This window comes from Megascapheus bottae, chromosome 21, assembly GCF_031878675.1.
Source record: "Megascapheus bottae isolate mThoBot1 chromosome 21, mThoBot2.hap1, whole genome shotgun sequence".
Lineage (NCBI taxonomy): Eukaryota > Metazoa > Chordata > Mammalia > Rodentia > Geomyidae > Megascapheus > Megascapheus bottae.
This window is the reverse complement of record NC_143529.1, coordinates 34,357,991-34,376,349: the sequence shown is the minus strand read 5'-3', so window position 1 is coordinate 34,376,349 and position 18,359 is coordinate 34,357,991. Positions and strand designations below refer to the sequence as shown.

The following is an 18,359-nucleotide window of genomic DNA, read 5'->3' as shown; positions in this document are numbered from 1 at the left end:
TTATAGGTGTAAGCCATGAGTGCCTGGCTAAATTTCCTAAAATTGTACAGAAGTTGTCTTTTTATGCTTATCTTCACTAATTAATAGCCAGAAAAGTGGGAAGAAGGTGTTAAAAGAACTAAAATTAAAACTTTTTTTTTATAACAATGGACAGCCTGTATAACCTGTACAGCCTTCTACTTGTCAGGGTCAAATGAGCCCAGAATAGACAGCATTTCTCATTCTTACCCTCACTAGATTAATGCAGAACACAGTCTTGAGAGCACACCAGTATGTAAGCTCAGAGATATATACCAAGTTCAGAAACAAAGCAAATTGCACGTGATACTGCTGAGGAAGCTCAATGCGGTTTGGCAACACACACAGGTATACAGACTGCCTGCTACCAGGTATAACATATATATATATATAATAGGTATAACAGTTCTAACTGTACCATTTGTGAGTGGTTTGCAGGAGAGGGCATCATCGAGGTCTCGGGCAGTTGAAGGGTCAATGGTGAAGACACAGTCTTTTCTAGAAAAGATTTAAGATATAATTAGTAATGGTACAAACAACCAAAATTTGAACTCATTGTAGTACGGCATTAAAACAGTTCATTTTACAAATGGACTCTGTTACACAGAGTGAAGTGTGTAATGGAATAATCAGTCTTTGAGAAGGGAGAAATATGAGGCTAAAATGTAAGGTTAGCCTTCTTCTTCCTCTCTGTGAACTGGTACCAATTCCTGTCTCTTGAGTGGGAACAGGTATGAGCAGGTGGTAGAAAGGCTGCTTCCCAAGAGGGCTCTCTGACAAGAAGGGCAAGTCCCTTTGCCCTGTTACACTCCTTTGGTAGTTTGTAATTTGCCTCCCATGGGCAGGACCAATGGGAGCCTATCCCCAAGGATAGTTGTGGAGTTGCAGAGTCTTACTGATCCTCTTCCTATCTTGAACAAATTGTCTGTGCTTAAAAAAAAAAAGCTTCCTAACTTGTGATGTGGGGACAGGGCCCAAGAATAAGTTGTGAGCCACATACTTAACCATAATAATATTCTACTTGGAAACAGCCCAAATCACAGTTTAAATGTCCCTGAAATAATCATGTGTTTCAAGCATGGCTGGTGCTTATTTACCTATTCATAGTCACCTCATACTTAATCCACATAGCACAAGGATGTTCTTTTACGTTATAGTTTCCCACACAACATGCTGCGTCAACCTACCCATTTGCATCCTAGAAATACCTAAAGAGGTTAGCATCCGGGCACAGTGGCTCATTCCTGTAAGCCTAGCTACTCAGGAGGCTGAGATCTGAGGATTGGAGTTCAAAGCCAGCATAGGCCCTAAACACACTAAAGACTGTGAGATGCCTATCTCCAATTAACCACTAGAAAACTGGAAGTGGTGCTGTGGCTCAAGGGGGAGGGCAGTAGCCTTGAGCTGAAGAGATCAGGGACAGCACCCAGGTCCAGAGTTCAAGCTTCATGACCCACGGAAAAAAAAAAAATTTGCTGTCAATAAGTATTCATTTTCTAAATGGAAAATACGGCAGAGAATCTTTTGTAGTCATTATCCAGATCTTTGAGAACAGCGATGGGACACAGAGAAAATTCAACCCATGCAAGTGTTTTCAGAGCTTACCAAACCCTTGACTACAAATGTAGTTCTGTAGCCATATTATGATTTTTGTGGGTGTAAAAAGTGCTTTTATTCTCCTAATTTAATCCATTTTTATATTTTAAGAATTTTAAAACATACCTTGAATTATAGTGATTACAATTGTTTCTTTATAATAAAATATAATTATGTTTGTAGTATATCCATCTCTAAGGTAGAAATAATTGTATGGGCTAGGAATGAGAACTCAGAAACTTAATAAATGTTCTATAATTTGCCCACAAACAGCCAACTAGATTGAATAAAGGATATGGACAAAAATGGAAAATAAAGAAAAATAACTGTTCATCAGATATGTAAGGTTGTTTATGAGGGTGTTTAAAATTATCTTTTTTTCATATATATATATATTATATTCACCTGACAGAAGGTGCATTACTTCAAATACATTGATACCCTTTCTCATGTCTTGGTCCCCATTTCCCTCCTCCCTTCCCACCCCTCATCTTATTTTTCCCCCTTCCCTATCCGATTTCAAATAACCAAAAATGCATATATCCAATATATCAGATAACAAGGTGAAATACTGTAACAATATGAGATAACCAAGGGACAGCAAAAGAGATGAGAGATAGCATAGTACATTAAGGACAATAATCACACATTATATGGCTTAATTGAAATATAGCCATGCTTTGATACAATGGCAAAGTTGACTAGTTGTAACAGAAACAATACGCTTTAAATGTTTACTGTGTGGGTACTAAGGCCCGAGCTCAGTCCTAGAACAAATGCTTAGTACACTTGAGACTCAATCTCCAGCCCTGGTGGGAAATGACTGTGGACCTTATAGAAAGTTTGCTGGGCACCTGCTTTGGATCATTGTTTCCTGATGTGCCAAGTAAGTGTTTCTATTTTTTTTAGACAAGATCTTACTAGGCAGCCGAGGCTGTCCTCAAACTCACAACCCTCCTGCCTTAGCTTGCCAAGTGCTGATATGTGTTCCAACACATTCTGGAAGCATTTTAATTTTTAAAAGAAGTCTTGGGATTCAATCCATTTGGAAGATGGTAGGCAGATTTCTTAGTGATAGGACTTCTCAGAGATCTTATTTAGTAGATATCAGGAGGTTTTGCCTATCCTATGGTACTTTTCTGTGGCAGAATATTGCCCAGAAACAAAGCTCCTCAGGGAGCACCTCCACCCGTGCTGGAACATAGTCGGGCTCCAATGGAGCCAGGGCATACAAGACACAATGCCAACAAGCCTCCAAGAAATCAAGGGAGTGGCTAGGCTATTCACTGCAGGAGAGCTGACAGAGATAGGGCCATTGTTCATGTAGTGCTCTTCTTTTTTTTGTTTTTTGGTCAGTCATGGGGCTGGACCTCTGGGCCTGGGCGCTGTCCCTGAGCCTTTCAGCTCAAGGCTACATCCTATCCCTTAAGCCAAAGCACTTCTTCTGGTTTTTCTAGTGGTTAACTGGAGATAAGAGTCTCATGGACTTTAGTGCCTGGGATGGCTCTGAACTGCGATCCTCAGATCTCTAAGCTGAGTCTATATCCTATAGACAGGTGAATTTTATTCTTGTTTCTCTTTTTGGTTTGGTTGCTAGGGAACTCATGAAAATATTTGTAACTGCCTCTAGAAGACTTTATTTATAGTTTTAACTTTATGTACTAACTTGTATCCTGGTTGTAAATAGTCACTTTTCCTACTCAATGATGCCTTTTACTTTATTTCTAAATTAAAAAAAAAAAGTCATTGTATAATATGTACTATCTACAAGGTGCCTGAAGTCATGTTTATCATTGGGGACAGGGTGGGGAGACACAGTAAGGAAGAGACTACAAGATTTCAAAATCATGTGTTAGGTGACAGAAGAAAGAGACAGTATATAGACTACCAGGAGAATGAGCTTCTAGACACAGCAAGCTCAAAGAGCTCCCAACAAGGACTTGTAGACTGACTTCAAAGTTTCCCTCCCACTGTGGAACACTGAGAGAAGGCAAGGGAATGATGAGTGACCTTGACAAACCCCAGTCCCAGTGCTAAGAGCCAGTGGCTGAATCTGGTGTCATTGCCACAATTACAAATTGGCCACAATGTGGAGCCTGATTGCTCCTTCTGATCACAGGCCACAGTGGCTGGGAGCTGCTGCCCTCAGCACTTGGGAGCACAGCCTCATGAGGCGGGGTTGGGGCAAAGGGCCATCCAGCTGTTAACATGCTTGGGGTTGCACTGGCTCCTTTTCCGGAAGGCTTTGGTCTCACAATCTGCAGGGAGCAGGCTGGCCTGCCAGGTTTTAGAACCTGTGAGACCAAATATTTGAAGAGTTCTGCAACAATGGTAGAAAGAAGCTAACCCTGACCCACAGAAAATAAAGTGCCAGGTGGGGGAGGGAAAGAATGAGACTCCAGTCCATGAGGCTACAGAATTCCAGATCAGAGCAATGTTATGTAACCAAAATTTCTGAAGGCACGTGACTAGAAGAGCTTAGTATAACCTTTTAAAGGGACAGCAAACTATTTAGCCTGTTTGAATCAATGACACAAGAACAGGACACAAGAACAAGTAAAATCCTTCTACAATCTCTTAATTTGGCCAAAGGCTCCAGGAATTTCTGTTCCTTTATTACTTGAACCCATCCTTTGACCTTGTAGCTTCTGCCTCCTCTAGGACCAACACCTCTACCTTCTTTCAGCTGAAAGTCACTGTCTAGTCAGGGATTCTATCAAAATTAGAGTATTCCCCCAAGGTTAGAGTTGCTGCCAGATTAATCATTTTAAAGTATCTATATGGTCAAAAGCTTTTATCCCTTTTGCTGAGTAAAACAGAAATTCAGTGCAGTGGTCAAAGCCCTCCATACACTATTCTAGACAGACTGCACTCTCTAGACATGTACCTCGTGTGACATTTTTCCTATACCCTCCATCCCTCAACCACTGTGCTGTTCCTGAACTGGGACACATTCTCCATCAATCTCCAAGATCTAAGACCTATCTAACTTTCCCCGACCTTTTTTGATGTTGGCACTGGGGCTTGAACTCAAAGCCTCAAATTCTTGAACCTAATTTTCCTGCTCACAGCTAGCTCTCTACCATTTGAGTCACATCTCCAATCCAACATTTAGGCTGACTTTGAACCTAGATCCCAGGTCTTAGCCTCCTGAGTGGCTAGGATTCCAGGTCTTCTCTCCTGAGACAAGAAATCATCTCTGCCTTGCTCATGCTTGTCACTTTCCCCTTTCTAATAGCACTGGACATTGTCCTTGGTGATTATTTAAGGACAGGTCTTATCATTGTGACAGTGAAAGCCAATGACAGACTTAGCTCCTATGTTGGCTTTTGTTTATATCCTTGTATCCATTCCAGCACACTGAAGGCCCATATTAACAAATAGTTGATGGACAGGAATAAAAAAAAATGACCTGAGGGCTCTCTTTCTTTAGCACTTTTCCATTCATTTTTGCCACTGGGTCTTGGGAAACATATTTAGGATTAGAACTCATGACCTCTTGGCGCCTGATCCTGTGGTCACACCACAGTGTTATTATTTCCAAGGATGTCCTTTTCTGTCTTTATCCCATCTTCTATTCTCATAAAACGGTGTTTTACAAACTGTGGTTTAGGGACCACTTCCAGATTAACAAAATTTATAGAGGACCTCCTCTGTCAGTGACTCTGGATTTGTCTCCTTGTGAGCAAGCAATTCTGGTAGGAAGGATCTGGGTCAATGGTGGCAAATGGATGAAAAAGGAATGGAAAAAAAAGAAATTTAAGAAGTAACTTAAGAGGATAAAGAATAAAAAGTTTACTCTCCAACACTTTCTTAGATAGTATCAAAACAAGAAAAATCACTGTAAACATCAGCAAAAGAACACTTGAAGAGCTAGAACCCTCATCCATGTTACTAGGCCTGCAAGAGTTCCTTCATGGAGCTAGCCAGGGAAGCCTTATAGTAAACTCACATGCTGAATTCATTTTTGCTTCCTTCCATCTCACCAAGTTAAAATCAATGTTCAAGCCTAAATCCGTTTGACTGCATCCAGGAACAGTTCCTTTTGTTTTCCTGATGACCACTGTTTAACTACCTCTCCCACCCCTCTTTTCTACTGATGCTGATCAGGCTTGTGCAAATCAAGTATTTTTCAATAGGTAGCCCAGACTAAGGCCTATTAAGAGAATAGAAAGTGACCTTGATCCTTTCACTCGGGGCCCTCACTTCCAAGATCCATCTAGTGATAAAATAACATTCATAAAGCCATACACTGCACAGAAAGAAATGACAAAATGTACTGGGAAGGCCCTTTTTTCCTAACGCAGGTCCACAGAAGGTTAACTTAAGCTTTGGAAAAATTCTAGTCCAAATGGATGTGATATTGGTATTAGGTTCTTTGACTTTCTAAAGGATAAGGTTGATGCTGTAAGACTCAATCAGATGCTATTGAAATGACCTTCCCCATTGCTTTTGTTTACTCAGTCATTCATGGAACCTCTTATTACTTAGTGTCTGGAGAAGAGACCACAGGACAAGCCTACTCTGGGACTATGGAGGCACAGGCCAGAAGGCCATGGTTTAAACAGAGTGCATTGAAGATAATTTTCTTCCCATTAATTTCCAAGTTTAGCTTCCAGGGAAGTTGAAAGAATAGTGAAATTCATATGCTTTGCATCCATACTCATTCACCTAGTGGTTTCAGCATCCTCTGTTGGCTTCTGCCTGACTTGATCATAACTTTCTAGATTGTGAAACAGTGCTTTTCTAATCCTGTAATACCTTCTGCATTTATTTACTGCCTTTTGGTTAACAGTAGCTTTTGCTGCCCTATTCCCAATGTTTTATGTAAAATGTTACATTCACTACGTTTTTAATTCAGTGTGTTACAAACCATTGTTACCACTATGTCTTTTTGATAAGTAAATTATTCCACATTAGGCTTGTTGGAGCCATTTCAAGGTACTTCCTGTATGTCTCTGTTGTGTCACATCCATCTTTGATGGTCTTGCTATCACTTATTTCCCTGAGGAAACCATTTCCTTCATACACAGAATGGTATTTAGGAAACAAGATAGAATACTAGAAATAGTAGATATGTTCTTTACATCATGGGCTGTCATTGCTTCTAGATCCTTTCAGACAGCAGAGTTAGAAAATATTAATTTAACCAAATGAAACTAGTGATATTTGACCTGATATTTAACTACTTTGGTCTAAAAATTGACATTTTATTATGTATGGTTCATCCTAACACTGCTGAAAAATCATGAGTTCTTACTGATACTTCTAAGAGAATCCAACACCATAGGGCTTCTCTTCATGTTCTCCCATCCTGTATTCATATTTTCCTTTTCTCAGGGACAACCCGGACTCCCAATGGCTTTAATCATTTTAATAGTAACAGAACCAAGACCCCAATAAGAGTATATTCTTTAAGGGTGTATCCTTAGAGCATATTCGTCAAAGGTATATTGGTAGAGTTCAAAAGTAATTAATTCTTTTTTTTTTTTGTCGGTCATGGGACTTGAACTTTGGGCCTGGGTGTTGTCCCTGACCTCTTCAGCTCAAGGCTACTGCCCTATCCCTTGAGCCACAGTGCCACTTCCATTTTTCTGGTGATAAACTGAAGAGTCTCACAAACTTTTTTAGTGCCCAGGCTGGCTTTGAACTGTGATCCTCATACCTCAGCTTCCTGAGTAGGCTGATCACAGGCATGAGCCACCACACCCAGCTAAGTAATTAATTCTTTACATGTTGCTGCTCTGTTTTGATAAAGTTATTTTGTTCTCATCTCCATTTCAGAAATGTTGCTTTTACTTCTTTTAATTCCCTTAAATTTTTAATATTATGATAAAGGTGATGTACAGAAGGGTTATATTTACATAAGTCAGGTAAAGAGCACATTTCCTTTTAGACAATGTCACCCCTTCCCTCACTCTCTCCTGGTCTTCCCCTTCCATTCCTACCTACGAGCTGTATAGTTCATTTTCAACATAGTGTTTAGAGAGTACCTCTGCTGCCATTTGCTTCTTTTCTCTTCTTCCTTATTTGGTCAAATGCTACAAATTCTGTTTTCATCTTGCTTTTACACTTTATAATAATTTTGAAAAAAATCACAGTATATCAGTTAGAGACTACAATTATAGAGTCATCAGAGTTGAAAGTTGCTACTGTCTAAATTTTATCTCCCAAATGTTCCCAAACCCAAACAAATGAGGCAGGTCAACCCCCATCTTAAATATGTGGGTAGGAACTGTGAGGGAAATAGTCCATCACCTCATTGGACATGCATTTAACTTTAATTTATCTATTAGAAAATAATTTTCTAGGCTGAATTGAGATGTGACTGAGAAACTTTCTAGTATCACCCTTTGCAGTCAACAGAGAATTAACTAAGTCCCTTTTTGCCACAAAGCTTCACCTCTTTGGGGGGAGGGGGTTTGGATTCAGGGCCTTTGAGATGCTAGGCAAGCATTCTACCACTTGAGCCACCCATTCAGCCTTACCACAAAGCCTTAAACATGGCTTTTCTCAAGAAATATAGCTATCCTTTTCCTTTATAAATGGTTTATAACTATGCATAGTTGTAGTCCTTTTGATAAAAGAACAAATCCAAATTGAAACATCAACATGAAGAAGGTATCAGAGTACAAGAAAAAGAAGACCAAATTCTTTTATCCAACTAATATTTTGTAGGCCTCTTCTGTGCTAGATCTAAGTAGACCCATCTGAGGACAGATGGGGGAAAAAAAGATTCCTATCTACTTACAGTTAAGTGGAGAAAGAAAAATAACACAAATTAGAGAAAAAAGAAAAATAGTAGAATAAAGGGATTGGAGCTACAAACAGGAGATGCTACAAACAGGAGAATCCTGATAGGCTACAACCTATCAGGTCTGTACCCAAGGCAGAGGAAGAGCAGGGGTGAAGGCCACAACCTGTCAATTGAGTTTACTTAACCAGCATGTTTCTATAGGAGGCAGAGATGGCTGGGCCTTTGAACTATTAATTTCCTCATCAAGAAGATTGAATTTTAGGCTTGCCAATATTCAGAATGCAACTCTATAGCATTACTGAAACAATGAGGGCAGTCACACAAAAATCTCCACTTTAGGTTGTTTCTAAACACCCATCTCTTTCCACTTTTGGTAGTAGAATTTTTCTGCAATGCAGATTTAAATTGCCAAACTGGCTTACTTTAAAATAAGCCCCAAGAACACTGATGCATATAAATTAAGTTGTAAACCTGAACTGTTAAGTTTCTAGGAAATGATCCTATGAAAGAATCAAATATCTAAGCCCTTCGATAAAAAGTGTTAAAAAAAAGCTTTGTAGGTGAGACAAAACTCTTCACAGAGTAAAATATATAAGAGGCCTTCAACTACTGGAGAATCTTGCTGTCATTAAAAACAACCTTCAAGCCCAGGAGTTTGGCCATGTGGTACAGTGCTTGCCTATCATGTACAAAGTCCTGGGTTCCATTCTTCACTACTACATCCACAGAAAAAGCCAGAAGTGGCTCAAGTGGTAGAATGAGGAATTTCAGGAACAATGCTCAAGTCCTGAGCTCAAACCCCAGGACAGGCAAAAACAAAACAAAACAAAACAAAAAAATTACCCTCCAAGAAACAGCCTCTTGAGCAAATTATAAAAATAATGACTAGTACTTTCCATTTTGTAGATAGGGAAACAGACTCAGAGGAGTTATGTGATTTGTGGAAATCTCAAAACTATAGAAGTATGACTTATTGGTTGGGGGTGGGGCTGAGTAATAAGGCCTCAGAAGCAAGTTTCTATCATCTTGCCTTTCTGTCCCTAACCTCTTCATTCCCTCCAAAGATGAGTTAAAGAAGTTAGATTTGCCGGGTGCTGGTAGTTCATGCCTGTAATCCTAGCTACTCAGGAGGCTGAGATCTGAGGATCATGGCTCAAAGACAGCCTGGCACAAAGTCCGTGAGACTCTTATCTCCAGTTTATCATGGGAAAACATGAAGTAGCACTTTGGCTCAAGTGGTAGAGTGTGAACCTTGAGCTGAGGAGCTCAGAGACAGCGGCCAGGCCCAGAGTTCAAGCCCCACTAGCGATGATTTAAAAAAGAAAGAAAGAAAGAAAGAAAGAAAGAAAGAAAGAAAGAAAGAAAGAAAGAAAGAAAGAAAAAGAAGTTAGGCCTGTTGGTCACTCTGAACAGGGCTTAGCTGAAAGTCCCCGTGACCTCAAGCAGGACAGTCCACTGTGGACCTAACCAAAAGTACTCATCCCTATCCCCCAAGTAACTATAGCCTGATTTTTACTCCTTTGTTAGTGTGTTAAAATCCATATAGCTGGACCCCAGATCTATTTTCTTGCATTAATTCTATACCCGTGAGAAGGTCTATGCCCCTTAGTGGAAACAAACAGCCCTAGTCTGTTAAGAATTGAATCCCGTCTATTCGTTTTCTACCTTTCTCCACTTTCCTATGATCTTCTCCAAAACAGTTCACAGAAACCAGAAACCTTTTTTCCCCCAAAGCCAGCCATAAAACCTATCATTCTAATGTTCTTTCATCTTTCTATGAAAAGTTGATCATAAAGGAATTCTTTGATTATAGATCATTAAGGTCCCCAATTCCACAAATTTTCAAACCCAGAAGGAAGAAATGCTACAAAAAAAAAAAAGGAATGTAAACAGACAGATCTCATTCTACTAATACTGGATCACAGGCTTTTGACCAGTCACAATGGCTATCCATACTGCATAAAATCTCAGTATGAAGGATCTAAGTCTTTGGATCAGAAGATGGAAACCTTCATGCCATAAATCTGTTATTCTTATCTCTTATTAACCCCTGGTCAAATCCAAGCAAGGTTTTATGGCATCTCTGCTATCTGGTCTCCTTCCTGGGAGATCTTTATTATCTTCTGATATAGAAGACTAGGTTGTTAGCCTTAATGGGAAAACACAGGCACTATGCGTCATACTTGATTACATTTTCATGAGATATAGGGAAATGTCTCTGTTCTGGCAGCTTCCCTGTGTGGAGTCAGAACAGGGTAGGGATAGGGAGGAGTTGGAATGAGCAATTTAGAAGTGAGATGTATGTGACTCCAGACAGGATCTGAAAGAGTGGCCAGAAGTGGCTTCCTCTTGCATGTAACTGAAACCTAAAGGACATGTTTATAGCAAAAAGAATAAGGGAGGGGTAGTAGGCCAAAGAAGTAGGTGGAAGAACAATTTCATCAAATCCCTACAAAAAGAAAATCTCTTTTAGAAAGTTTCTCTATGGTTGACTAGGTTGCTTATGACTTCATTTTAGGTACCACATCCAAATCTGACAACTTTCCACCCTTAACTGAAAATCTATATACAGAGTTTTTTTAATTAATTTTTTTCAAATTGGATACTCCTTGGTATGCCTGAAAAAGTCAAGTCCTAAGGACTTTCCTTTGGAAAAAAGTATACAAAAATGGAGAGAAAACGTATATGTGAACATACTTCTACTTAAATAGATTACATTTTTAAATTTGTTTCAAAATTCCAGAAGCAACCAAGTTATTATGTAAAAATAAAACTGAAATTGAAACCAAATCTTAATATGACTTTTTCTGAGACTAAACACAGTGAAGGCCAGAATTTAACAGATTTAAAATCTAGTGGACAGAATTAATAGTCACAAAGTCAAGGAATTAACTATGTCTAGACATTTCTTCTAGATTTCTATTTGAGGATCTCTATATACATACATACACACACACACACACACACACACACACACACACACACACACACACACACACACACACACAATTTTTCTCATCCTTTGAATTCCCAAGCCAGGAATTCAGAACCTGCTGTTGAAAGGATCATCATCCTTAATTCTCAATCCATTTATCAGTCTAAAATGCAAATGCAAGTAATGAATGCATTTCAACAGCCCCACAGCTCCAAAGCCTTCTCAGGGAACATGCTGAGCCAACTGAGGAAGGGTTATGCCATCCCTATTTTTCAGATCTGAAAACAGTTGTTCTGATATGAGAAGAATCATCACAATGGTGCCAGCTCCCTTCTACAAAAGCTATACACATTTTTTGCACAACTGTATGATTGTTATGGCAACCATAAAAATGGAACTATCATTCTTCAAATTACACACTACCCATACGACCTACCTACATTTGTTCTTTAACATCACCCAATTTCTTTTCAGAAAATGCTATGTCTGTCCTATAGATGTTTAGAAGGAAGATAAAGTGGTCTCTTTCAAAGGGAGATCCACAACAATGAATCTTTCAAAGGCGTGCTCTTCAATGATTCTAGGGCTTTCTTGTTAAGGCTTTTTATCCCTTGGTCACTAGGAGGCCTCAAAATATTCCCCCTAGGAGGCAGAGAAACTGCCTGGAAAATGTATTCTCAAAATGAATGTTTTTATTAAGTAGATGATGTGGAAAGATGGTGTTCAAGCATCATGAATGGGCCTCGTTCAACCTGGCAAAGCTCTGTAAAAAGCTGAGATCATTTACCAGAGTCTAAGTGTAGTGAGGTAAGGCTTGAACAAGAGGTACACACAACATTTTAATAAAATCTACTCTAAAAATAGAGTACAACAACATGAATATGTATATTTATTTAATGCTAAAATAAATTTATATCTATTATTCATCAAAATGAGTAAGCCACTGGAACTTTCAACAGAAAAAAATAAAGTGTGAATTCTCTCTGCACAGTAATGGGGTAAGCCTAGTCTTGTATGTCTTTAGTCATTTTGGACCAAAATCCTGTTCAGAGCTGGTACTATAGTTTTAAGGAAACACAAACTGTGATTTTCTGGCTGATTTTAATATGAAATAGATGTTCATAATTACTGCTACCTCTAGAGATTTGCACACATGCCTGCGTGCGCGCACGTGTGTGTGTGTGTATGCATGCATACTGATATGCCTGAACATAGGGCCAGGCATTCAAGCCACGTGTTCACCCATGGCTTTCATTCTCCCTGGGCTTTCTGGCTCGAAGTTATTGCTCTATCACTTAAGCCACACCTCTGGTTTCAGCTTTTTGCTAGTTCATTGGAAATGAGAGTTTCACAGACTTTTCTGCCCAGGATAGCTTCAAATCATGATCCTCAGATCTCAGCCTCTTGAGTAGCTAGGATTAAAGGTGTAACCAGCATAAAGTTTCTAAATAAGGAAGTGGGATATAATGGAACACAAAATATTCCTTCTCCACCTCCCACCCCAAAGCCCAAGAAACAAAATCCAAGACACTTACTTCTACCTACTTCTAGGCTGAGCCTTTTGGCTCAGGTGTCTCAACACCTCTCTCTACCTCAGCCCAACTCCTACTGCTCAGTCCTTACCATTCCTTAGATCAAACCTAAATTCATAATGGTGCTCTCATCACCTAAACTCTACTAAGGTATGTCATTAAATTATATTCCTTCTCTCAAACACCTTCATTGGCTTCCCTGCTACCCTTCTACTATAATCCTCAGTTTGGCATACAATACCCTCCATATTCTGACTTCAAACCATAACAAGGTCTTAAGAGACTGCTCTTGCTAAAAGCATTGACTCTTCATACTTGGACCTACACTTGGACTGATGCATTATGTTTCCTGCCACAGCTTCTGTCACTTTCTAATATAGTCAGGGAGCTCATGCCATCATTGCTTCAGAAATAGAGGTACAGTCTTGTCTTGTCTCATAGGTAGAGCTATCTTGACTATCAAAGTTCCTTTGTGCCTTTATGAAGTGAGCTGTCAAGCCTGGTTTGTTTGGGATCCTCCCCTATTTCATATTGGGCCTTCTGGTCACAGAACTGCTCCTTTATTCTTGCTTACACTAACATGTGACAATTCTGCCCAAACACCCTCCACCAGCAATTTTTGTAGACATCATCATATTTTTTTCTTCCTTTCTTTGACTCCCTCCCCCCATCTCTGTATTGGGGGTTGAATTCAGGGCCTTTCACTTGCTAGGTAGGTACTCTACCACTTGAGCCTTTTCCACAACCTTTTCTGCTTTGGCTATTTTAGTGATAGGGTCTCACATTTTTGCCCAGGTGGCCTGAAGCTCAATCCTATTTAGTTGGGTTGACAGGTACATACCACCATGCCCAGTTATTGGTTGAGATGGGTCTTACTAGCTTTTTACCTCACTGGCCTCTGACCATGATTCTCGGGATCTCTGCCCCCAGGTAGCAAGGACTACAGGTGTGAGCCACTGTGGTTAGTCTAGACTCGTCATTCTTTCTTCTATACTTGATTTTTTTTTTGCCAGTCCTGGGACTTGAACTCAGGGCCTGAGCACTGTCCTTGAGCTTTCTCAAGGCTAAAGCTCTACCACTGGAGCCACAGCACCACTTCCAGCTTTTTCTATGTATGTAGTACTGAGGAATTGAACCTGGGTTTTCAAGCATGCTAGGTGGTGAGCACTCTGCCACAAAGCCAAACTCCTGGCCCCCATTTTTTTTTTGAAGAGTCTTAACCATCATCAGAAGAAGGTTAATTTTTTTTTTTTTGCCAGTCCTGGGCTTGAGCTCAGGGCCTGAGCGCTGTCTTTGGACTTACTCAAGGCTAGAGCTCTACCACTTGAGCCTCAGCCCCACTTCTGGCTCTTTTCTATGTATGTGGTACCAAGGAATCGAACCTGGGTCGTCGTGCATGCTAGGCAAGCACTCTACCACTAGGCCAAACTCCCAGCCCCGAAGGTTAATATTTTATCAGATATACTGAATGCATGACCCTGGACTAAGCACTGTATGTGGCTTTCCATTAACCCTAGCACAACTTCTTAAGAAAGATACCTATATTCCTTTTAACACAATTATATATGTAACAAGTAGGAGAGTATTTCATCCAATGTCCTTAAATTTTACATTTTTACATTTCACCTTATAGTATCAAAAATCACAAACATTTCCAACCTATCCCTGGGATGAGAACTAATGAGTAACACAGTCTATAAAGGAAGGAGTGCGTGTAGCTTCACTGGGAATGCAGGTTACCTGGTCTTGAGCTTTCTCCCCTAAATGAGCGTAGAGCTCAAACTAGGGCTTAGTCTGGAACTGAGAGGGGAGAATGGGGGATTGGGAGGCCAGGGAAGAGGGAAATCAGCCTCCCCTTGGATGGATAGGCCAGGACAGCAGCTTGGGTGCTGCCAGCAGTAGCCTTCCACTACAGAAGGCCAAGAAGGCTCTTGAGTGAGGGGAAGAATGGAGAACTGTGTAGGGAGCAGCAGAAACAGGTGTGGAGAAAAGCCTTCTGGTTCCCTGCCCTTGGATTCTGAGAGACACCACAGGATTCTTAAAACAGATTCCCCTTTCTGCTCAAGTGAGCTCCAGTGGTTTCTGTTATTTGGGACCAAAACTGTCTTAATTAAAGCAACAGCTGTGGAAAGTTTCCTAGAATGGCTAACTTGTCATGGATTTCTCTAATGCTTTCTCATTAGGGAAGCTGTGACAGGATGTTACAGTCACCACTTCCATGCGGCCCACTCCAGGGAGCCTGTGGGCCTCCCAGGCTCAGAGGCCCTTGGGAGGTCATCATGGCACAGTACCATCCGAGGAAGGGCACTGGGTACTGAAACAGCTGGTTTCCATTTCAAAAACAAATTAACTTTAAAACTATTACCTTTGTCATTCAAACTCCATAAAATACTAGGCAGTGGTGCTGGTCTTTTGGAATGCAGTGGATTTGAAATGGAGGCGAGAGCCTGGGAAAGTGTGAAAGGGTAAGGGATTGACTTTTTTATGTGTACAAGGCCACAGGTTTTTTTTTTCATATATTTTTTATGTAATTAATAGAAGGGTTACATGATATTTGCCAGATAGATGGTGCATTAATTCCCATACATTGATACCCTTTCACATGTCTTAGTCTCCATTTCCCTCCCCCCCACCCAGCCACAGGTTTAAGAAGGTGTATACACAGGATGAATGCTAAATGAGTTTCCAAGACTGTACTCCTGAACACTTGTATTCAAGTCTCTGCTCTGCCCCTCATACCTAAGTGACCTTGGGTACTTGCTTGTCTAAGCCAAAGTCTCCATCTGGACAACAGTGACTATTGCACAAGGTTGTTTAGCAATTCAAAGAGATAATACAAAGGCAACACCACTAGGTCAAAACTAAACTCCTATGCTAATTTTATTTATTCTAGATATTTTTGGGCAAATACTTATAGGTTGTCTATTTAAGGAACTGATTTTTCTCCTGATGTGTACATAAAGGAGTGCTCAGTGAGTGTCTACATGTGCCCAGCATTACCTTGGGTCTAAGAGTATGCCAGTGGTTTACTATCTTTTCTTTAAAAAAAAAAACAAAAACCTTTTTCAAAAAAGAACAGATTAAATGACTATAGAAAAGGATAATTGAATACACATTTAAAGTATTGTTATGCTTGTGGGAACACTCCTATCCTAGGAATTCTAATTACATCTGAAAGACCACACGAGAACTGTTTAAACAATCATAGTTTGAAACTCCTTTTTCTCCCATACATAAACCTTGGTATAATTCCACTAAGTCACCTCTCAGGCAACTTTATTGTTTGAGCAGGAGTGAATACAACATAACAAGACCAGTTTGTTCACACAGGCACCAGAGCTTCTGTCCCTGCAAAGGCTTGTCTTCTTAGAAGCTAACAGGGCTCCACACACTCATTCATGCTACTGAAGCTTGGTTTTTGGAATTCTTTAAGAACTACTTTCTAAGCCAATTCATAAGCTTCATAAGAAAATCAGTTTTACTGCTTTATAATTATACTTTTTTTTTTAACTTGGATTATCCAACTTGATCACCTACCTGATTTAGCACCCTTGGCTCTGAACTGACTTGACTGTTTCCAAAACTCAAATCCACCCAAAAAGATGAAGATTTGCCATTGTTGAAAATGTGCCTCAGGCTCGGAAGGTAATTTCCAAAGAGGAATCCAAAACTGTCTATGTCTTCCAAGGCTCCTTACCCATTGCCTGCCAGCAAGCTCAACTCTTCTCCATTTGTAAAACAGCTCAGGACCCTGCTTCTGCTTCCCCTCAAATTTTGCACAAGTTCCCATTTTCTCACCTCCCATTAACTTCTCCACTGATGACATTCTGGCTTTAGATGAAACCATCCCACAGAAACAATGCTTAAGACAACCACAAAACAAGGACAAGAGTCCATTGGCTAAATGCAATGACTTGTGTTCCAGCTTTGTCACAGCAGACCTTCTTGCAACAGAGCATCAGGCAACTTACTCTTGTTTGGAACTAGTCAACAGCCATGTCTTTTCCTTTTTTTTTTTTTTTTGGTCAGTCATGGGACTTGAACTCTGGGCCTGGGCCTTGTCCCTGAGCTCTTCAGCTCAAGGCTATCACCCTACTCTTTGAGCCACAGCACCACTTCCCTGTCTTTTCCTTTTAATCTTGTAACCTTTCTTTGCTCCCAGCCTCACCTTTACCTAGGAAACTTCTCTTCAAAAGTGAAGCTCTTAAGAGTTTGTCCTTAGTTTTCTTTCTCTTTAGGCAATATAACCATTTCTTGGGAGCCAACAGGGGTTTTACTCTACTAATATTTATCTGTTGTCTAGGCTTCTTTCTTAGCACCAGGCCTAAATATCTGTCTCTTGTCATCTCCTTTTGGTATCCTAGGTACATAATATCCAAGTTTTACTCACCTTTCTTACCTAAAAATTTTATTGTTCATGTCTTTTAACTCATTATCTCAGATTTGTCTTAAATTTCATTTTGGCCTATAACTATTGACACAATTCATGTGCCATGGGACATCTCCCCTTAACTCAGAGCACATGTTCATCAACAATGTTAACTGCTTCTTCTTTTGTTATAAGACACAAAAGTATTCCATAATTCTATTCATCCTCCAAGGTGAAGTTCAAAGAACACTTGTTCTTTAAGGCATAAAAGTTCTGCACATTACTATAGTTACTTTCTCATTTTTGGTTTACCTGCACCTTAAAAGAAAAGGTAAACGTTTTCCTTTGTGATAAAGATTAATAGGTAGCTATAAGACATAACAGAGAAGCTATGCAAAAGCTATCAAAACTCTAGTACTATTCCCTATTCATATGCTCATCTGAGTTGTGTTTTATGTAATTTTATTACACATTGGTTCATATAAATGTACTCCACTTGAGCTACTGAATGTAACTATGAACTAAGGGTCCCTTGTTGATCACTCCCAGCTTCCTCCTTCCCATTTCCCAGTCACTGGCCATCATGAATCTGTTCTCCACTCCTAAAAGTTGACTTTTCAAAAATGTTATTTTATAACTAGAATCTTATGGAATGTAACCTCTGATATTAGCTTTTCTCCCCCAACATAATTTCCTGAAGTTTCAGCCACATTAAGATGTGCATCAAGCCTTCATTCTTCTTTATTGCTGAGTACCATCCCACTATATGGATGTACCATGGCTTGTTCAGTAATTCATGGGCTGAGGGACAGATCTGGGTTGTTTTCAGTGCAGAGCTATTCTGAATAAAGCTGCTACGAAGGTTGGTGTACAGATTTTTGTGAGAAAATGTTTTCATTTCTCTGGGATAAATGCCCAGGAATGTAATTTTACTGGGTTGTATGATGGTTATGTTTAGTTTTTGAAAAAACTGCCAAAGAGTGTCCAGAATGACCATGGTACTTTACATTTATCAGCAATATGTGAGTGATCCACTTTCTCTATATGGACACTAGCAATAACAACAGTATTATTTGGAACTTCTCACCAAACTTGTGTTTTCTATTTTAGACATTCTGATAGTTGTATATAGATGGTTACACTGTAGATAGT

The 18,359-nt window shown here is 39.8% G+C and overlaps 1 protein-coding gene across 2 annotated transcripts in view; it reads right to left on the bottom strand.

Annotated features, from left to right (window-relative positions):
• The window catches only part of Dis3l2 (DIS3 like 3'-5' exoribonuclease 2), a 297,816-nt gene that overhangs the window by 127,625 nt on the left and 151,832 nt on the right, over positions 1-18,359 (bottom strand). For both annotated transcript variants that reach the window (XR_016539161.1, XM_090355040.1), the window contains exon 10: positions 437-516. Coding sequence is in view for 1 of the 2 variants with exons in the window: in XM_090355040.1 (XP_090211166.1) it covers positions 437-516 (80 nt within the window). In the remaining variant the exon portion in view is untranslated. The remainder of the gene's footprint in view (positions 1-436; positions 517-18,359) is intronic.